A 23,258-nucleotide genomic window follows, 5' to 3' on the forward strand; every position below is an offset into this window, starting at 1 on the left:
CCTATGGAATTGAAAGCGCGTGTATTTGCGCAAGTAGCTTTGTGATGATTCCATAAATTTTAAGTTCTCGAACATCTGTCAGGATCTTAACATCTCTATTTTTATTCTCTTTCTGTTTGCTTCTAGTTTCTGGGAAACATATAAAGAAAAATGCAAGGACATAACGCTCTTGGTGTCCAGGCAGGCCAAGCGCATCCGCAGCGACGTATAACCTGCGACGCAGGCCCCAAGTTGGTGACGTTGCATCAAAGTGCCTGCCTGATACAACCATGCTTTAGAACTTAATAATATTTATCTCGCAGAAACCTCGGCCATCTGGTCGCATATCCCAATCGCGTGCACACATACCCATGTTACATTCATGTGGTTAACTACAAAAATGCCAAATAATTGTTTTCTTCAACCCGCGTGAATATTCAGAATCATCGCTTTCGGAAATTCCTGAGGTCACACTATGATACCAGGAGATGCGGGGGGACAGAAAATAGAGTAAAACTTCTCGCATTCGATAACTTATATCAACGTTTTTAAATGTTAGCATTTGTGCACGTATGCCAAAATCGGCTTTCTATGGCTGACCTTTATGAAGGCGTCTTTGTGCTTTCGCTGGAATAGTGGCAGTAATATATAGTTTAATTCTCTGATTGCTAAGAGCTATCTCGTTCGCTTGATCTCAGGTTGAGCGGGTTCGTGAGTGCCATTACCATTCTTGCTACAGCCGTTAACAAATTCAGCCTCATTTGTAAAGGATGGTGGCATTGTCCAATGTATAGCGGAGTGTGACCGAGAGCAAGCGCATGATAGCGCACAGTATGATTAGTGATGCTTCGCGCACTCCATAGCGCGCATTATAGCTCAATATAGTCGCAGTATGGCGCCAACAATCTGCACATCGCTGCCTGCCACAGACTATAAGTTGGTCTACATATGCATTTAACCTAAACGGTCCCCCCCGTTTACGAAGGCACTTTGGCCTCTGTCCGGACAAGTCCGGTGGCCAACGAAAGTATATCCTGTTCATCGGACTTCTTTTTTTTTTTTTTGTGTATCTCGGTTTCTCTGGCTTTTCGAATGACTCCACAGAGTTTCTGAGGCATCAACGGTGGCGATGTCGGCGAGAATGCAAATACGTCGCTGAAGAAAGTAAGATGTGTTAATGCGGACGCACGAGATGAGAGCCAACACAAACGCCGTGTCCTTGTTTGCACGCTATTCCACGATGCATCCCTATCAACTAGCCCAACTTTCAGTCGTTCCAACCTGCAAATACAGCTTCGAGATACCCATACGCATTCGCTGCAAAATACGACAATAATAAGGAAAAAAATATGGCAGCTTCGCAGCGGTGGTGCCAAGCCTGAAGGAAGAGCGCAGCTGGGTGGACTTCTTTGTTTCTCTTTATTTTTTTTCTCTTTCTTTCTATTTCTCTCTTTTTCTTGTATATCTCTTTTTTGCACCTGTTGCTTTCTATTTCTTTATCCTTCTGTCTTGCTATGTTTTCTCTATCTCGTTTTCGTGTCTGTTTCTTTATACCTCTTATCTCTCTCTACGTCTTTCTCTGCCTTTCTATCTTTCTTTCTATCTATTTCTCTCTCTCTCTCTCTCTCAGCTTATTTCTCTTTCTTTCTTTGTTTCTCTTTCTCTGTTTTTTCTATCTCTTTTTCGTGTCTGTTTTTTTTTCTTTCTCTTTCTCTGTATTTCTATGTTCTTTATGTCTTTATTCCCTTTATTTCTCTCTCTCTCTCTCTTTCTCTTGATCTCTCTCTTCCATTCTCTTTCATTCTATCTCTTTCTTTCTTTCTCGCTTGAACGTGTTTCACGTGCTCCACTTCGCCGAGAAGAGTCTTCGTTTAAAGGGCCCCTCACCAGGCCACATAGCAAATTTTAGTTAGACGCTGTAAGTTGTTGTGTGCCGAATGAAGAGCAGTATGCCGCAAGAATTTTTCAAATCGGTTCATTACGAGCTGAGAAAAACAATAATTTGTAGCGGCGTGAAACCATGACGCGAGGAGGCGAGTTTCAAACCCTTGCCACTCGCCCCGTGTAGCCTTAGCAAGCCAAATCCCTTCCCTACCCTCTTTACTTGACACATACGCATGAACACGTCATGCGCATGCATGGTCACGTGCGCATGACGTGCCCGAGCCAACCCTAGCACGCGAGCGGCGTTGCACGGCCGCTACCATTTTTTTTTTTTTATGTAGCGGCCGTGGGCGTTTTGTCGGCGTTCTCTGTGGTGTACTGCCTGATTCTGCGGGACGGGCATAAAAGTTGAGACATTTGTACGGCCACTCTCGTGGCCGTATCATGAGCCAGTGCCGCATTAACGTTTACTTGGACGCGGTAGAATAAATGAGCATAATGAGTGCTCGAACGCGCCAGAACATTACTTTCGTTTCCAGGGCTGGCGTCTGCTCGATGCGCTAACCGCGGGGACACGAACGCATGGGAAAGGGAGGCACATTAGCCCCGCATCTCGCTGCAATTCACGAAAAAAAAATGAAAAAGATGCACATATTCCCTTTTTGTGTCTCATTATTTCTCTCAAGTTTTATTAATCTATTCAAGCAACAAATTACACAAACTACACATGTCGTGTCAAATAATTATCGCAGTGTCACGTGCTACTGTTGGCGACGTCAGAGCACAGTTGTGTACGTAGAGGAGCGACGTCGCAGGACTACCATCTACGTAGGGCCATTTTCTCATGTACGTCATCCCCTCATTCTCTAAAGCGCGCGCCCGCGAGAGGAAGGGCAAGCAGCGTTCACCTTGAAATTTAACCCATTTCCGCGGCGCGTAGCGTTGCAAATTTGGGCATACGTGATCGTGAACGCCCAGTGTATGCATTGCGCTTGTCAGCTCAAAATTGTCAAACCTGGTGAGGGGCCCTTTAACGCTCGTAGACCTGCATGTATACTCGGTAGTGGGGCTTGCCCAACTCCTGTGGCGCATACCCACCTGTGCTTTTCTGCGGACACCAGTGTTATTGGGGCCGGCTTAAGCAGTTCCGCTGTCAAAAAATTTACCGACGATTACGACACCCCCAATGCGAACTTTGAGCACCGCTCGATACTGGCGTCGAAGGCACTGAGCCTTTGCTCGTGTTGCAAGTTTATAGGAGCAGCGGCAGACGTACCAGCTATATCGCTTGCGTCGCTCATTGTACAGAAAGAAAGCGTGAACACGCGAACGCGTGGCTAGCGCGCTGCATAGTGAACCGTATCCGCGCTCTGCGTTCCGTCAGCAGCGCTCTCAGTTTATAGTAATAATTGGTGTGGTTTTACGTCCCAAAACCACGGTGAGTCACGCCGTAGTCGAGGGCTCCGGAAATTTCGACCACCCTGGGTTCCTTAACATGCACCTAAATCTAAGTACACGGACATCTAGCATTCTGCCTTCATCTAAATGGGGCCGCCGCAGCCGGAATTCGATTCCGCCACCTTCGCGTCAGCACTCCAGCACCGTAACCACTGGACCACCACGACGGGTGTGCTTTGCGTTCGCTCTCTTTCAGCCTCCCCTGCGCCGATCCTTTGCTCAGTTACAACATACAACGCGAGACCAACAAACGGGCTCATAAGAAGAGCTGCTCTCTTAAAAATAATAAGAAAGAAGCAGCGGCGTTCCTATAATACGGCGCCTATTTTCTCGTTCTATATGTCACGTGATCTGCTCTCTGGATAGCTAGCCACCTTGGACGTGATGTATACGAGGGCGACGTGCTAATGACACGCGCGCGATTTCACGCGGCAACGAGTCGCAAGTGATTGCTGTAGCCTCGCTTTCGCCGCTGGTCGGTGAGAGCGACAAGTCGTCCCTGCAGCTCGACCGGAGAGGACGCCTCTCGATATCAGTGACGAATGTTCCCGACAAGCGTGTGGAAGGAAGGCATGGGGCGCTTTTTTATCTCTCCAGAAATAGCGAATAAAAACAAAAGGCGAAAACCGGGCTCGGAAATGACTTCTCGTTTAGGCCGGCAAACCAGAACCGCAATGAGCTGCGACGCGTTGCCGTACGAAATCGCTCGCACGTCATTAGCATGTCGCCCTCCCGCGTCGACTGGCGGGCGCAGCAGCTTGCGCTGCCGCGGGACCTCGCGTGCTTGTTGTTGTCGAGATAAAGTGAAGTAAGCGGCGAAATTGATGACGGATGTTCAGGAACACGTGTTTCCTCGGGCGCATTTCTCCTCCCCTTTCTTTCCATCCTGGAACTTGTGGCGCTTTCCTCGCAACAATAACCACCTTTCTCGAACGAAAGTGACTATATACAGGGTGTTTCAAGAAATGTGTCCAACCTTCTCAAAAAATCAGGAAAATGCGATATTTGATTGCTGCCTTCAGAATTGGTTTTTCTGTAGTGGCAGGGATTTTAAGATGGTTAAATAAATTATTTGGCACTGCAATTAACGAAGTAAAATTAATTAACTTTTTAATTAATGGAGTTAGGTGGTTGTGTCAGATAGGAGAATTGAAGTTATTCATGCCAGAAACCCAACCCAACTTTGAAATTTCGAAAAAGTGCCATCTAGTAATAATTACGAAGTAATGAAATTCAACCAAATTCAATGGCAAAACCTAAACAGAAACATGGAAGAACGCGACTGCCATATTCTTCTGAGACGTCTAAAATGAGTGAATGACTTTTTCTGTAGCGCTAGGCATCTTAAGACGGTTAGAGACATGACTTGAGACAATAATTAAGAAAGTTAAATTAATTAATTTTTTAATTAGTGGAGTTAGGTGACTGTGTCAAATTGGGGAATTGAAGTTCTTCGTGCCATAAACCCATCCCAACATTGAGAGTTTGAAAAAGCGGCCTGTAGTAATAATTACGAAGTAATGAAATTCAACCGAATTCGATGGCTTTCGCTGTCGAAAGCCCGGTTTCATTTCGTTGAGTTTCATTACGCCACAACAATTACTAGAGGACGCTTTTTCGAAATCTCAAAGCTCGGATGGGTTCCTCGCATGAAGAACTTCAATTCTCCCATTTGACACAATCACCTAACTCCACTAATTAAAAAGTTAATTAATGTAACTTTCTTAATTACTGTCCTAAATGATGTCCTTAACTACCTTAAGATTCCTGCCGCTACAGAAAAAAGCAATTCTGAAAGCCCCGAGCAAATATCGCGTTTTCCTGATTTTTTGAGACGGTTGGACACATTTCTTGAAACACCCTGTATATAGCCTCTCCCTTCCTCGTCTCGCTCATTCGCTTGAAAACCGCGGAATCGGAAAGGCTTTTTGCTTCTTAAGAGCTATACACTTGCCGTACGGTGCGGCTGCGTTCGCTAATATTATGTCTAGCATTAAATTTGAATTCATTCGAAGACTTTTAGGATCATTCCCCTCCCCCCCCCCCCCTTTTTTTTTCTTTTTGTAAATACGGGTTCAGTATGTTTTTACCCTATGCGCTATAGCAATCGCAAACGGGACAGAATATTTGTGAGCAGTACATCAGAAAGTAAGTGAGAACGAAAGGTGTACTACCTCCGCGCACTACGTCCCCATGGCCCGTCGTGCGCGCATTTCAGCAATGCGTGACCGTACTTTATGTACGCGCATGCAAACAATCAAACAAACAAACGTCACCAACTGGGGATCGAAAACATATTGAAATGAAAAACATAACCGCCGCGATCGTCTCGTTCTGACGACGGCCCTTTTGAGTAGAAGGCGCACGAACTTCGGCTAAAGAGGAAACTATTTCACAAGTCTTGTGAATATATAGGACTGGTGCGATGCTGTTTCAAATCGGACATGCAGCGCCACTGCGGCTGCTGCTGGCGAAATGTCCCTGTTCCCTCCGCACAGCCGCGCTTGGCCGCAGCAGGTTGGTCATGGCCCCTAGCAGCACAAGCATGTGTACGCGGAAAGAAAAGTCGACTTCTATCTGCCCTTGCGAGTTCGTATGTCATAACAGCTACAAGAACACGGCCGAGAAACTGCCGAAGATGCAATTTGCATCTTCGGCAGTTTCGGTGCATTCACTTATTTCCTAATACAACGCCACCTTTCTAACTAAAAAGCTGTTAATTGAGTTCGAAGAGACCACTACGTCCATGGCCCCGCTGGGAAGGGGTGCATAAATTTCGAGGTGCATCGTGCTCCCGGTTTCGCCTTCGCACCTTTGCTCTCTGATGGTTGCATTCATATTTTCTTTAATCGCTATGACACAAAAGGTCCAGGAATATGACGACTGGAGATGATCCATCATATTTCTGAAACTAACATTTCATCCCCCTTTCACGCCGCAACCCTTCAAAAAACATGTGGAAGTGATTAGTTAATTTTAGGTTATCCGCTATTGGCAAAGCTGCAGCGTGTATGCAATTCGGTAACTATAAATTTAACGCAACTTACTCTTTATCTAGCAAAGTTTTTCTTTATTTCACCATGACCATATGCAACATGAAGGAATTTTCGGCTTTGAGCATTCCAATACGTACTATATAAAGGAAAAAAAAATGTTTTGCATCGTACGATAATCCGATTTTTGTAATGAAGCGCATACCTATACATTTCTTTTATTTTTCCTACGGACGATTATTGTTCCGACTAATCATTCTAAACTCATTCAACGCCTCTCTTCAATCTCCGCTTAGTCGAATAGTAGAGCTCAGATTTGTTGATTTCGCTGTTACATACAAATAAACATTCTCTCTGACCCGACGAAAACCACGCGAACTTCGCGCTTTCTCGATACGAAATAGAAGTTTCGTTCCCAAAGTCGCGGGTTCGATCCCGGCCGCAGCGTTCGCGTTTCGATGGAGGCGAAATTCTAGAGGCCCGTGTGCTGTGCGATGTCAGTGCAGGTTTAGGAACACCAGAATGTAGAAATTTCCCAAGCTCTATACTATACGGCGTGCCTCATTTTCATATCGCGGTTTTGGCACGTAAAACCCCAGATATTATTATTAGATGTTCATTCATCGTAAACGTCTATTTATGTTTATTCTTTTTTCTATGGCTGTGAACTGCGCTTCACAGAGTTCCTTGAACATCTACGGCGTCGGGAGCGTCGCTTTGTGACGACAGCAACAGCTTCCCGACGAGACGAGTGGTCTCGTACCATCTGCTTCAGAATCTCGTTTTCCTTCTGTTTCTTGGGGCCTGAGTGACTGATTGTGCCCCCCTTTGCACGTGCAGTGCTCTCTTTCTCTCTCTATCTCTTCCTCTTTCTATTCCCCGTTCCCTTATCCCCAGTGAAGGGTAGCAAACCGGACGTTCGTCTGGTTAACCTCCCTGCCTTTCCTCTTCTCTTTCTCTCTCTTCTTCTATGGCTGTGGTCTTCATTCTGTACTGTTATATTTGATCATACATAAGCGAGACCGCAGTTCTCATTTCGCTTTTTGTCATGAAGGTTTGTATCTCTCTCGATCTATTCCTCTTTATTTTACAGACTGGAAGCTTTAATGCTATAGCACTCCCAACCGGAACAATGGTTATATTATGATCAACTGTGCGGTATATATATATATATTTATCTAAGCCGCAACAGAAGGTAGTTTACGTTGCTCTTGGAATCGCATCTTGCCCGCACAAAGTCACCAGTGATCACGGATATAATCGTCAGCGCCACTCCAATGTTTACATTAGTTTGAAGAGTTCCGCGTGAAACCAGAGACGTTGATTAAACATTTGTCACACCACACATCACCCGCCACGGTTATGGTGCTTGAATGCTGACCCGAAGGTCACGGGATAGAATCCCCGCCGAGGCGGCCGCATTTTCGATGGAGGCGAAAATGCTTGAGGCCCGTGTGCTTAGATTTAGGTGCACGTTAAAGAACCCCAGGTGGTCGAAATTTCCGGAGACCTCCACTACGGCGTCTTTCATATCGTGGTTTTGGGACTCTAAACCCGTTTATTATTATGCCATGCATCATAGCATACCGCACAGAAATGAAAAAAAAAAGAAGCGTTGAAACAAACTTTCAGCTGAAAACCTTTTTGGGTAACGTTTTCCTGATTGTGACCGTTTAAAAATATCCGTACGTACATCGTATAGACACAAGGTTTAATACGCCGAATTGCAATGTATACGTGGGGACAGCAGCAACTCTTCGGCACAGCAGACTGCGTTAATTAGTCTGTGCTGCACAAGTGTCCCGCCTTATCAGCGTTCAAACGTGCGCCTTAATTGTACCAGCATGCCACTCTTCATACACGAACAAATTTATCCTTGCTTGCTCCCGCATCAAAAAGAAGCGCCACACATTTTATCATTCACAAATAACGGGAACGGGCGGAGCTAGTCGAACCGGGCACTGAGGTATCGGCCGCTTCACAACCACGCCGAGCATAAATGCGATAAGGTTGCTTAATATGACCTACCACGCACACGCCGTGCCGGTGATAAGAGTCACCACGGGCGACCCGATGCAAAGCGAATGTGGAAAAAACAAAAAACGCACGAGCCGGCCGGCCGGCCGGAGAGGGGTGCGCTCGGCCAAAGGGAGAGTCCGTCAGTTTAAATATCCAAAAAGTGGCATCTCAGTCGCTCCCGTCTTGCTGAGAGATCGGCCACGCGATGCGTATGAGCGCAGTGGCGGTCTCCTCCTCTTTGTTTTTACTTTGCATTCTGTACCGAAAGCCTCCAAAGGGTCGGCGCGGTGATATCGCATGCCGAAACAATTTTTCAAGCCGTAGTCCAATGTACACACGGCAAAAAAAAAAAAAGTATACGAGCGGCCAGTTCGGGAGGGGGGGGTCAAGGAAGAGGCCGCCAGGAGAGATCTTCTTTTGCTCAGCCGACGTGGATTATCCGGCGTCTCCGCTGCCGCCAAGCGAGCGGCAACGGCGGATATATATGCGGCCGCTCAGCAATTACTGCATGCCACATCCTTTCGAGGACACCGAAGCGTCGTTTATTTCTTCCTGGCAGAGCCCCCTCCGCGTCCCCCTCCACCTCCGCTTTCTTTCGTAGCGGGGGTAGCTTCTGTTTTCTGATGTTACCGATCAAAACGAAAATGCCGACGCGACCACGAGCTAACAGCCGTAATTAATCTTCATTTCAAGAATCGCTTCAATTTGACAAGTCCAATTTATAATCAATCGCCGGAGATAGATTACCATCGAAGAGCGCGGGGCGAAAGAAAACAAAGGTGAAACTGGCCGTCGCCGAGCTGAGGGGGCCCCCGCGACTGGTTTTGAAAACGGCCGTGGAGGAGCTTCCGTCGCTGCTCTTTGGCGAAGGAGCGCGCGGCCTACGCCGCTGTGGCCGCGTGTGTGCGCGCGCACAGACGCACGCACATCGCGTCGCGCGGCCGCCGACAGAGAGCGCGCCTTGAGGTCGCCTTCTCCTGACAATACGCGTGACTTGCGCTTACTCATAATCTGCGCATGAGGAAAATATTTAATCAAGATTAAGTTCAGCCGGGGCGGCAACGCACGCTTCATTTCCCTGGCTATCAAACAGCGCAGCGTACACGGGTGCAGTCACCTCTTAGTATGAGGATGAAACAAGAGAAAGAAAGAAAGAAAGAAAGAAAGAAAGAAAGAAAGAAAGAAAGAAAGAAAGAAAGAAAGAAAGAAAGAAAGAAAGAAAGAAAGAAAGAAAGAAAGAAAGAAAGAAAGAAAGAAAGAAGATTGAAGGCAGCTGCGCTTCGGATGTCGTCTCTGTATGGGTGACTTCAGCATAGAAATAATTGAACGTGGAATCGGTAAGTTTGCTGCTGTGACAGAGGCGACAGGACCTAATATTTTATACAGCCATAAGCTCATTCTTCCAAACGAACATGTTATGTCTCTATTGATGTAGTGGAATTTGTCCGAAGTTTCGAGTGTGGGCGTCTTTGTGCATGATCGAAATAAGACTTAAGAAGAACGGCCTGCTGGGCGAGTTGGTAACCCATCTTAGATCGCAAAAGAAAGGTATCACAAGAGGAAGGAACGCCGTGCCCGTGTTCCTTCCTCTTGTGATACCGTTCTTTTGCGCACCACCGATCTAAGATGGAAATAAGAGTGAAGAACTGTCTCTTGTTCTTTTTTTTAACGTTTACGCACGATATTTCTATATACGATAGTTTCTCATTGGGAAGGTTATACGACAGCCAGCACTGCTTATCGAGCCGTCGAATCAGTTCTCAAATTTTAAAAATCCGGCAGAAGCCGTCTAACGAGGACTGTCAAAGTGTATGCGTTGCAGCATTTCAGCACTATGCAAGCATACACTCCGAATTGCCCAGACACACGAGTTTACTTACTGCGATGCTATCACACACTAGGTAAGTCGCATTAGTTACATTAAGTACGTGTTAACTTCCATTGCATCGCTGTTAATTATAGACCTTATGCAAAATCTGCTGCCATCTAGCGGCCGCCGTGCGCATTTCCGCCATGTTGAAGGCTAAGCGCGCTCCGCATGTGCACACACGGAGCGTACGTATCGGCGTGTGGCGGCTGATAGCAATAGCAATGCCGACGCATTTTCATGCGCCCTGTTGCTGAGATTGAGGAAATTGGAGTGCTGAAAAAAGGTTTAGAGCAAACTAACCTTCACATTATTACATTTACTCGCGACCGACGAGAAGCGGCAGATTGTTCCGCTGCTCCGGCTACTGCTTACGTCTAACGCCGTGTTTACGTTCGCCGAAGATGCGGTATGTGTCAGCATCAGCACTCATCAGCGAATGCTCTTTCGTGTCGTGCCGCAACCAGACAGTTTTGGCACCGTGTGCTCGCAGGCACAGAGAAACCGGCTGCGTGTACGAGCTCCAAAGCTGCATCGCGGCTACTCGTGATTGCCTGCGCTGCTGTTGACACCCTTGCTTTGTTTATTGCATTGCGATAACAATTACATGTTAGACAGGTAGCTGGGAATTAGACATCAATTCCCAGCGAACGGATGGATTGTGCTGGAGCGTGTAGTATGTTTTCGATTGCGGAATTTAACAAGCGTTTGGTGGGATGCTTTACGCGCGTATTGCTTCACTATGAGAATTGTTCTAGCATTTCATTTGCTATTACTGCCAAATTCAGAGGCGCGGTCCGGATGGCCTATTTAAAATTAAATGCACAATACATCTGGTCGACGTAGGCTGTCGCTTATGAAATACGCTTTGAAATGGGTCAACAGCACTTTCTTCCCGTCATCGCTGTGCCTAGCCGTGTCGCGCGCTAAAGCCTCCTCAAAACTATCCTACACTACAGGCATGATATTCAGATAGCTAACAACGATTTATTCGCTACACTGAAAACAAAGTTCAGAACCTAGCGCAAAGCTTCATTCTCAGCGACGACAGGCTTACATGTGACTCGGTGACAAACTTGTATTTTCTTCTCGTTGTGAGGCAGTTCTTTACACGTAATAATTGTCAACGTAATAACTAGGAAATTCCTGTAACGTGTACAGGTCCCTACACACTAGTCTGATGTTCTTATGCCCCGATTTCCCACCATCGAAGCCGATACAAGCAGCAAGTTATAGCAGCGACAGCAATACGATTCGGACACAAGCCTCTAACATGGCGCCGAATCGGTAGCTTCGTCAAACCTCCGACAGATGGCAGCAATTTTGCATAAGGTCTATACCCATAAGACGGCATTCATGGGACGGTGAATACTGACGTATACATATTTGAACGCTCTCAAGTTTTCGAAACCCTGGGCGAAGATAATATCTCGGGCACCTCATGTTCTTGCCGCAGGCATTAAATCCGTCTTAAAAATATGTGCTTGATGTCCAGCTTGTCTTGTAGGAGAATGTGAATGACGTCACTATAACGCGAGCCAATGCGGCCTTCGCAACTATGTCGCTGGCATTCTGTCCCACGACAAAACACATCCGGAACGTACATCTCATCCAAGCTACGGCATTGCTATGGGGGTAATAAGACAGCACATCCGGTGTAGGTGTTAAATCAACGCATTTTATATAGATATGACTAAAAGCCTCAGGCGCTTGCTCATACGGTGACGTCACCACCGTAGCACGACGCGCCGACAACGCGCAACACGTTTTTTATTATCTATAGGAGCTGTTAGATATCCGATCAGTCAGTGCAAATATGAGAAATGCTACATACATTTAAATGTAAAGCAGTGTTTCGCATAACGTTGTACACTGGAAACCAACAACTCACCAGATGTATAAAATTCCAGATATTGCTTTCAATAATTTGTTCCTATTCCTATTGCAGGGGTCATCAAAGTTCCAATATCGGCTTAAATGACGTGGGGCAACGCTGGTCTTCGCATAATGCTTTAGCGTAGAATACTTCCTTCAATTTTTTATGAATTCACTGTGCCCAGCGCAGTGTTACTATACATACAACAGAGCGCGTTTGCTTACCGACTCCATCAAAATGCGGGCGTAAAACGGTGAGAAACCAAAAAGGAGGTAATGGGGTGGGATGCAGACTTTGGTTTTAAACAATGCTGCAGAATGATATGACGGTGCTGTTTCAGCATCACTGCAGTGTAACAGAATAACAAAAGCCGCCGCTGCGCACTGCGTCACTTGAGGAATACGTAGAAAAAAATCAAGATATATAGTGTCGGTGTTTTCTCTTTTTTTTTTCTTGCCAGAACCACGATCTGAGTATTAGGCACATTGTGTGTCCAGGAGGGAACTTTGGATTTGTTGATTCCGCAGGGTTCTTAGCGTGCACAGCTATCTAAGTACACGAGAATTCTTGCTTTCGCCCGCATCGAAATGCGGCCGAGATCGGAAACCCCAACCTTGAGCTCAGCAGCGCAACTATATAGCCACGACGACAAAGAGGCGAGTAAAGTAATAAAACACACACGCACGCGCGCGCGCACAAATACAAAGCTATTTGATTACCGATCTATCACATTCTCGCATTACATTTTCCTTATTTTTCTCATTACACAAGATACCCTGCTAGAGCAACTTATTCGGGTCTCATGTGTTATGGCCAGTCTGCCAAATTAAGCGACTCGTGACAGAGAAAGAAGGCCTAAGGCACTTACTTCGTCTTCTGTATGACGCATCATGGAATGTCTTACTGAGACCAAACGGACTAAACAAGCAAACGAGCTTTCGTAAAAGCCCTCAACCGCTCTATGCATGCAATCAACAACACAGAAGTCGCAATAAGCTTGCATATATTTCTTTTTCGAAAGGGAAGACGGAAAGAGATGTCTGTATCGCAAGGGAAAAGTTGGAGAATATAACGAATAAGAAGGCTGAGATGGGCGACTGCTGCACACACACACATACGCACGCGAAGCTGAACCCCTCGTATACGGAGGGGAAGATTGAAAGGCAGAAAGAGGAGCTCACTCCAAGGAGGCATAAATCACGGCTCGACATGCGCACTGTTTAAGCTTATTACCGGCCAAAACCGGCTATTAATCTTGACTCCCCACCGCCCTAGCCTCTGTGCGCGCACAATGTGAAAGCGTTCACGCTTGAGTCATTGGCCCTGACTTTCATCAAGGTGTGCTTCTCATGCACAACAATTTTCATCGTTCCGTCTCTCCGCTTAAAAGGGCAAGTTGGGTCTCCAGCTGCAGACGGAGCAACCTTTTCCAGCCATTACTAAATCTAGTCTCTGTTTCCTTTTTGCGCGTGATCACATTTCGTACACACATTATTACGAGGACAGATTGACGTTTACGTCAGTTTATAGTCAATGCGCGCCCAGCCGATGGTGTCCGCTTTGACGAGAAAGTATACGGAGCATGCTTATCAGTGCGTATTAGAAGATACGCACGTTCAAGCAATAAGGTTACAAGGCGCACTTGACATGGAATGTTCGTATTTGGCATGGCAGGTTTCATAAGCACGAAACATTCACAACGCAGCGACTGTGCGCTGTACTGGCCATTTTCATGGCAATACTTCGGCGTCACCGCGTTTGATCACATGACAATGCGTCCATTGCTTACCTCAACTACCTCCGGGTTTACAATGAATGTGTATGGCACCGTTGAGGCTAAGCAAACTTTTGTTTCAGTGCCGGCGGATGTCGCACACAGTGACTGGAGGCAACAGGAAGCTTCGGACAGAGCTTCAGAGGAGAGGTAAACGCTTTTGCAGCTCATAACGCCTTGTATACAAACGGTGCGGCTACTAGAGGCTGGGCTGACGAAGTTATCATTTTCGAAGCTGATATCACCGCAGGGCAAAATGAGGGCGAGGGTGAAAGCAAGCGGAGGCGATGCGCACTGGCAGGAACAGCCAAATCCTCCCCTTATAACGCGCAAACATGTCACGACCACTGCAAGGTTGTAGCTACAACCTTGCAGTGGTTTTTCATATACACGTATACCACGTGTATATGAAACACGCACGCTTGTTAACCCTTTGTAGGTTTGCCTATATTTTTGACACGATGATGTAAAAACCGGCTGTGGTATATTGATATAAACTACGAAGAAATGGTGTAATACAAATTTCATCAAAATCAGGCCAGTAGTTTACTGAAAAAAAGTGGGGCATACATGTCCCACTGACTCATGAGAGTGTTTTCAAAAAGTGGGAAACCTTGTCCCACTGTCTCATGAAGGCACCATCTCGTGATTTCATGAACGGGTATTTGGGATGGAAACGGCCGAAGCAAGTGACACAGGGTATCCCTTCTCAAGTTGTGCTAAGGAAAGTTGTACGGACCTCATTTCCAGCACTAGGACACCACCTGCACCTGCGCCTCTTGTTAGCCTTCATAGCACCGTGGTCTGTTCCTGTAAAGCTTACTTCACCGCATGCACCAACAATTTTTTTCGTCCATTTGCCTGTCCTTGCTTTGGCTGTCGAAATTTTTGAGTACGGCTGTTGTCCCTGAATATGCGCCTACTTTTCAAGAGTTACATGATATCAAGAAAAATATTCCCATGCACCAATATCCGCAATTTTACTCCTTTTTCCTTCCTTACCTTTCTATCCCCCTTACTCCTTCCCCAGTGCAGGGTAGCAAACCGAAAAACTTCTGGTTAACCTCCCTACCTTTCACTTAACCTTTCTCTCTCTCTCTCTCTCTCTCTCTCTCTCTCTCTCTCTACGCTGAGGGTTGAGCGTGGCAATCTCGCAGGGAATTGTGTTTCGATGCATTTATCGGTCAAGTTATTGCGCAAATTTACGAAAACACGAGATGACTGCAAGCTAAAATCGCCTCTCTGAAAAACCAGAAAAATGGGAAATTAGTCGGCATTTAGACTGGTAGGGTCTTTCTATATGAAGAAAAGGAAAATTCTAAACCTATCATAAAAAATTTGTCGAAATTCAGTGTCATTTTATCACTACTTCCGCCCTTTGAAAGCATGGTAAAAGAATTTTTCTTGCGATTACGAAGACTTGGCTAACATATGAGTGACTTAGCCTTGCCCTAACTGCAACGGATGATGTGGGATAATTTTTTTCCTGCAGACGGAAAATTGGAACGTATGTGTCCCTGCACTGTCGCACAAAGTGTTAAACCCACCCCACCCGCCCCTCCCGCACACACACACACACACAAAACGTGCGCGCGGGAATACCATGAAATTCTTATGGCTGAGTGCCAGGGTTGCCGTTGGTGGCTACATTGCGCTAAATTGTCTACTTGAGACCCCGTCTGACTACGAAAATTTCCGGTTTACTCCATGGCTACTTTCTGGCTACTTTTGAACTTCTGTTATGGCGCTTTAAGTTGCCATTTTTCTTATTATCTGCAGATAAAATACATTGTTTCTAAGCTTTTCCGTCGTCTCAGCCGATGCGCTCGGTGTCACATACCCCAACCAGAAGGCTCGTGCGCATCGAGGCGCCCCAAAGCAGCCCGCGGCGCGCCTGCAAATAAGTATCTTAGTACTGCCTTATCAGTAAACGCGTTGGTTTCTGATCCCGGGTAATGTTGGAAAACAAGCTATAGTTTTGACTGAGAAGGAAGCATCAAAACTGAACCCTCGTCGCACTTCTACAGCAAAGCATTTTTTGTTCGATTCCTTCGTTTCTTTACGTGGTTATCATCCTTTCCTGCTTTAACAGTTTGTGAAAAAAAATGTTGATGAGGAATGATAACTATCGCATGATGGTAACGAAGCCTGCACACATCAGCGAAGGTAGACCATGTGTGAACATTTGTCATCATGGTAGGGCCTAATATAGACAAATGTAATGATAAATCTCCTTGACAATTTCAACTTATAGCTTCAGTTGACAGGTGTAAGAGCCACGCGCCTTCGTCAGCACAACGTGCAGCTCCTTGCGTGCGCCTTTGATGCTTGCTTTAAAGCCGCGGCAACGTAGTGCCATATCCAGTTGTATGTTTCTTGCTTTCTCCCTCTCTTTCTGCTTATAAGACACCATGATGACCACAGCAAGACGGTTGAACGGAATCTGCGACGACACGTCCGTCGAGAACCGCGGCCTCTTTGAGGATACTGCTCGCGCATATGCGCGCACCGCGACGGCGCGCTATGCATGAGAAGGGGAGGGTGAGACGGGACTGCGATAAGGGGAGCGCGCCGCTATTAGCCGCGGCCGGCCCAAAAGGACCTGCCGATCGGCCATGATAAATGGGCTCCTGTCAGTGGGCGCCGTGCTCTTTTTCGGAACGCCGCGACGCACCTCCCTGCATCATACGGGAGGGATGCGCACCTCGGCGTCCAGGTTTAATTAAACACGATTAGCGCCAGTAATTACTAAGCAAATTCCGCAATTGCTTGCCACCACCGACGACGACCGGGGAGGCCGCGAGTATTTGCAGGCGTTAATTGATTTCAAGGCGGGGCCGGGCCGTCCGTGCGTGGCGTGATGGACGCCTGGGCTGCGGCCGAAGTGCTAATCGTGCCTCACCGCGCCGACCTTCGGAGACGAGGAGAAACAGTGCGGCCCGCCACGCAGCTGTCACAGCGCGAGCACGCGTGGAGTAGGCCCTATAGCACTGTGGAGGGCACACGGGGTGCGCAAGGCACGGCGCCGCTCTCTCTCTCTCACGGCCAAAGGAGGCAGTCGTTAATGGGCTACGGGCGCATACACGTGAACCACACTCTGACCCCGCAGCAGATGGGGGGAAAGCACATGCCATCGCCCTTCTTTGTAGGGCTAAAATATCCGAGGACTTACTTCTCAGTCAGCGCATCTTCCGATGCCAGGGCTCAGCGAGCGCCTTATTATCGTCGCCGCGATGACAAGTCACCGTTCGGCCACGCGAAGGGCTGCCCGACCTGATCGCCCGTAACCGCACGGCCGCAAGCTAACGCGCTACGATATATGTGAGGGTTTGCTTGTAGGTACTTCCACCTCACGCTGTTTTTGCAGCGTGAGCCAACTCGCACACTCGATCGGGTTATCGAATGACCGCGTGCATGGACTTTAATCGTGCATGTTGTCAGTGTTTGTTAGGCGTCTTTGATTTGGCTGCGCTGTCTGCCATGTGTAGCAGAAAGCGCTCAATGAGTGCAGAATGTTGCTCAATATGTGCAGAATTTTCATATTCGTTTTCCTGGTCCAGCACGTGCTTTCTGCACTCTCCCGCTTCTATTGCGAGAGTGTACAATACTCACGACTGGCCTGCCCTCGCTTGGTACGGTAGGAGGTACAGCCAAAATGCAGCATCGTGTCCACACAAGACGATCAGCCTGGAGTGTCCGTGCATTACCATTCTCAATAGGACAAAACAATTATTGAACCACAAAGACAGAATCGAGGCAGAAAACGACCCACTACTGTGGTCTAGTGGCTATGGTGCTCGACTGCTGACCCAAAGGTCGCGGGATCGAATCCCGGCCGCGGCGGCAGCATTTTTGATGTAGGCGAAAATGTTTGAGGCCCGTGTACTTAGATTGAGGTACACGTTAAAGAACCCCAGGTGGCCTAAATTTCCGGAGCCCTCCACTACGGCGTCCCTCATCATATCGTGGTTTTGGGACGAAAGACAGGCAGAAAACGCCCGGGAACCTTTGTGGGAACGAGAGAAGCCCCGACCACGTATAACGATGGCCTCGATGTGCCAAACAGCCGCCGCGGTGGTACAGTGGTTACTGTGCTCAACTCCTGACCCGAAAGTCGCGGTTTTGATACCGGCCGTGGCTGTCGCATTTCGATGGAGGTGAAATGCTAGATGCCCGTGTGGATTGATGTACCATGTGCACGTTGAAGAACCCCAGGCGGTCGAAATTTCCGGAGCCCTGCACTACGGCGCGCCTCATAATCATATTGCGGTTCTGGCACGTAAAACCTCAGCAATTTGTTATGCGCCAAACGCGCGAAGCGCGACAATGCTTGAACTCAACTTGCAGCACTAGTGCCGGCACTGTACTTGAACTTTAGGGACACATACTGCAGTCTCACGGCACTGCAATGAAACTGTCCATGCACTGCATTAACAGTAAAATTGAAGCGACCAGTTTTCTGTATGCTATCGATGATTAGGTTCGGATCTCGCCCAAGACACGCCAATGTACTACGTCAGGCATGGACTAGGCCGTTGGAGCCATCGTTCTGGAATTATTGCTATGGCATTAGGGTGACATAACGACGCCCAACTGTTAGCTTCTCCGCTGTCTTCAATTTCCTTTCGCTTAAGATCGCCCCATCATTATTGGACAGTTTTTCGTCGCCTGCCATGGGTTGAACCCTTCGGGTGAGGCAAGGACCGTGCCTCCTTCTTTCTAAACAAGCACTTCTACCACCACTGTTCCCGGTCTGAGCCCCTCGTTTAGACTTAACGACATGCCTGCCTTTCTCGTGTGCTTTGCATGAGTCTTATCGTGCTTAAGCGTCCTTCGTAAAGAAAATGAATGCATATGTCGCAGACATTAGCAACACGAGCTTTTGTGCTAGTGTAACATGCCTCCCTAATTCGTTCCGTATCGAAGGCAAATACGGTTGCAGCGCCGCCATATTAATTTCCCCTTTGACTTCAAAGATATGGAAGACCATTTGACGAATGTATCACCCTCTCATGACACGGAACTATACTCATTCAGTATACCTGTAAAATCTGGCAGAAACCACAGCGTATGTCTAAATGACAGTTCGAAACACTTCTTTTATTTTTTAATGGTGTAACAATTCCATGGAACGTTTCATTAAATAATTCATCAGAATACGAATGAGAATCGGCTTAGCACGCCCAAACAACTTGTGCTACTACTTACGTGGCGGGTTTGCTACAAGTTTCCTTTCCCTCGCGTTGGAATCATGGAATAAGCCGCAAGCAGGTAGCTTTTGCTTCGGCGGCTACACTGCTGGCACAGATAAACGATACTCGCTCCAAGACGCGAGCATGGCGGCACGAAGAAGGGCAGGCCGGCCGGCGGGGACCCCATTTGTGATTGTCAGGGTAGTGGTCGCTGAACTGGCAGCGCAGCACGCGTGTGGGTAGGGGTTTCCTTTAATCCTGCCCACGAACTCGGCGGGGAGCGCGTTTGAAGAGTGCGCGAAAGGCCGTAAGAGAGTTGGAAGCACGCGGCTTCGCCGACCGCTCGGGGAGCTCCATTAGTAACGACGACAAATAAGTCGGCGAGGAGCTCGTGACTGCACAGTTACGCGCGCCACATGGTGGGACGAGAGCACACGGAATGAATTCGGCCCCGTCGAGGTCGGGCGCCGGCAGCGTGCATCGGGTTCACGCCGCGCCACTTCGCACGCAGAACGCGCGGCGGCCTGTCGCGGTCCAAGAAACGAGTTTCACGAACTACTGCGTATGCCGTGCGGCAATGGGTTCCACTGGCTCGCATCGAAATGCGTGATGATCAGCAACGGCAGCGAAACGCTCCTGCATTTCTCTGTCATGACCTATCATAAAAGCCTTAATGAGAAGAGATAGGGAACACTGCCTGAACTGCACAAGAGAACTCCCGTTGCTCTATATATAATACCTAAGCGAATTTATCTATACTGTAATTACTCCTGACAGATTCGGGTTCCCGCAGGTGGTCGCTATGCACGTGGTGACGATCATTTAAATTCTCTTTCTACGGGTGCCCGCTAATGAAGTGGACAGCTGCACCCTTGAGTAATGGTTCCTTTAGCGACCGCTCAGTGACTATAGAACGTCAGTCATCAGAACTAAAGTTTGGATGAATTTGTAAGGGTACGATTGCTAAAGCGCAAAGAAACGACGATGAAAGGTGATATGGCAGATAAGGCGAGTCACCAAATATGTCGGCATCGTTAGCTTGAAGCGAAGGCTTTTGGTCGAAAGAAGCCTAGTGTCACACTATGTGGGTAAAGAAATTAACGATAGATTCAGAAGAAGTAGGCTACTTGTGAGCTGATCATATATGACATCCTATCTGGCTTTTGACTGAAATAAATTTTGAGCAATATTGTGAAGCTGTTGTTGATCCAGCAAAGTAAGCTTCAGCGTTTATTAAAATACACCACCGACAGTAGCGCAGCCAGAAATTTTTTCCGGGGGAGGTAGTGGGGGTTAACCATACTTTATGTGCGTACGTGTGTGAGTTGGTATGTGTACGTGTATACTGTATATACACATGCAGAAAACTGAAAATCTTCGGGAGAGAGGGGGAGGGGGGTTGAAACTCCCCCCCCCCCCCCCTGGCTCCGTTAGTGATCACCGATATTGACAATGACGGACCACTTCTGCGTGGTCCAAGCGCTCGGTAACCATTTGCAGCAGTGATAACATGAGATTTGAAGTATCGACAAAATCCACATTTCGGTGCATTTTTAAAACTATTGTTGCTTAATGTGCCAAAGCTAAGACAGGCGCCACAGCTGACGGTCATACGTATTAATAATTTCGACCATTTTTACAGCATGCAGATAACTCTGAAGTATACCTGTGCACTCTGCCTTCACCAGAAATTGAAATTTTAAATCTGATAATTGGAAAGGGCATTCCGAATAAAAAAAAATACTATTGCATTTCTGCGTACGCAATCACTGGATCCCAACAGGCAATCCGGCTATATAGGCCGAGTAATTATATCGTGGTTTTGGGACGTTATATCGTGGTTTGGGACGTTATCATCATATCGTGGTTATCATCATATCGATATATCATCATATCGTGGTTTTGGGACGTTAAACCCCAACAATTATTGTTATTAAATAATTCAATGGGCTCATCTGGAGTTTTGATTTTGGGCGCTATGATTAGCGCATCATGTAATCACCTTGCACGCCATTCGTCGTTTAAAAATAAATTAAATTATTCTCTTGTACTAGACCTCGTCGGCTTCTTTCGCAGCTGGTATGCATTTTGAGTTTCCACTACATTTCGTACATGATGATGAACTAATCGTAATGATGTGGAGCAAAAGAGAAAAAAAAGAGCTTCAGAGGACAGAAAGAGCTCCAGCTTCTTTCCTGTTTTTCTTTCTGAAATGCGTGCTAGTCCAGTTCTGCTTCGCATTGTGGGCGCTATCTGTGAAGTTTCGTTGAGCTGTTGCGAAATCTACAGAGTTCAAACCGGCCAGTGTTTTAACTAGCGCTTAAAAGGGGCACATACCATTAATTGAGAATTGTACGGTTTCGCATCTGGATTTCCAATTTGCTTCGTGCGTCTGCACATGAGTTTAAGAATGGAAACTTGAGCGAGGTGTGTATGCGTTCATCTTTGGTTGATGCAGTGCACACGGGACGAGGACGAAGAAAGAATCACGGCACAGGCGCTGATCCAACAACTAAATTTTATATGCTTGTTTTTTCGCAATAAAATTTAGTTGCGAGTCAGCGCCTGCCCTGATGCGCTGCATCAAACAAATATGTTTGATGCGATGCATCAAAGAAATTGTTTGGCTTCGCCAAACAACTCATGTGCATCTTTGTTTGGTAGGTCTGGTAGGCTATCACATCGATAAGAAAGGTGATGACTGTGTGTTCCTTCCGTCTCTGTTCACAGGAGTGAACGTGACTATAGATACGGCTGTGAAATAGCGTGTCTGTACGCCATTCGCCAAATTTTGTGTGTCATTCGCCACACAAAATTTCTTTTCATAAAAGAAATTTTGAGTAGTTTCGATATGCCACTGAGCCCGACTGGGAATGGACACTACAATCATGAATGCGGGAAGTTAGGATTGATGGGGCTTGAGTACGTGACGAACTGAATGCTGATGACAAAGTCATATTTATGTTGCTTAAACGATTGTGATAGATGGCTAAACCGTGGGGATGCGCGTTGTTTTCAATGGGCTTATTACGCGTTATTATTATGCACTTCGCACGTTGCTTCCTTTATGACGCGAGCGCCTCGAGTTGAAGACGCCGTTAGCGAAAACCGTACCTTGTATTACGTGGCTCTATTAATCGATCCTAATTCTCACTTGCGTCCTCACGGGCACGTCTTTTCGTTGCAGAGCCGGGTGAGGTACCTTCACTGCCGGTCAAGTGTCAACTACGACGTCACAAGAGCAACCGCAAGCCACGGACTCCCTTTACCACGCAGCAACTGCTTGCGCTCGAGCGCAAGTTCCGAGTCAAGCAGTACCTGAGTATCGCCGAGCGCGCCGAGTTCTCCTCATCACTCAACCTCACAGAAACGCAGGTAAAAATCCAATACTCGTCGCGCGTGCTCCAGTTCGATACCGCTGGCTGTTAGACGAATGATTCCTTATATAACAAAAGTGAGAACAAAATGAATGAGGAAATTGATGCGATACTTCTCGAACAACCGAAATGTCTTGTAGCGAATTATCACATAGTTTCAGACATTATTAATGAGCACTAACAGACAATAATGCCAAGGAAAGTATAGGGGATGTTTTTAGTAATAAATGTAAGGTAATTGTGAAGAAAGAAAAGTGGACGGAAAGATAGCTTGCCGCGGGCAGGGACCGAACCTGCGACCTTCGAATAACGCGTCCGATGCTCTACCAACTGAGCTACCGCGGCGGCCATCCCCCCGTCCACTTTATAGGGTATATGTGTGCATTTAAACGTGGGAGCGTCAGTCAGCGCCGCCAGTAGCCATGACGGCGAGTGTGGAACACTCTTTTTCTGCCTGTTGGCGTCACGTAGCACGTGAACTTATTACGAGCTGGCAGCTGACCAATAATCCCTCCCATACTACCTGAAGGCATCAAGTCTGCCAGAGCGAGACCCTCGCTATGAATGAAGGAAAGAAGTGTTAATTTCAAGGGCTCGTTTTCTTTGTTATACACACTATTAATGAGAACTAACAGACAATAATGCCAAGGAAAGTACAGGGGATGTTTTTAGTAATAAATGTAAGGTAATTGTGAAGAAAGAAAAGTGGACGAAAAGATAGCTTGCCGCGGGCAGGGACCGAACCTGCGACCTTCGAATAACGCGTCCGATGCTCTACCAACTGAGCTACCGCGGCGGCCATCCCCCCGTCCACTTTATAGGGTATATGTGTGCATTTA

At 47.1% G+C, this 23,258-nt stretch overlaps 1 protein-coding gene across 1 annotated transcript in view; it reads left to right on the plus strand.

The window, feature by feature from the left end:
- The window catches only part of LOC119378809 (homeobox protein MSX-2-like), a 75,277-nt gene that overhangs the window by 24,620 nt on the left and 27,399 nt on the right, over positions 1-23,258 (plus strand). The window contains exon 2 of the mRNA XM_037647837.2: positions 22,230-22,417. Coding sequence (XP_037503765.2) covers positions 22,230-22,417 — 188 coding nt within the window. The remainder of the gene's footprint in view (positions 1-22,229; positions 22,418-23,258) is intronic.

Source organism: Rhipicephalus sanguineus, chromosome 1, assembly GCF_013339695.2.
Source record: "Rhipicephalus sanguineus isolate Rsan-2018 chromosome 1, BIME_Rsan_1.4, whole genome shotgun sequence".
Classification (NCBI taxonomy): Eukaryota; Metazoa; Arthropoda; class Arachnida; order Ixodida; family Ixodidae; genus Rhipicephalus; species Rhipicephalus sanguineus.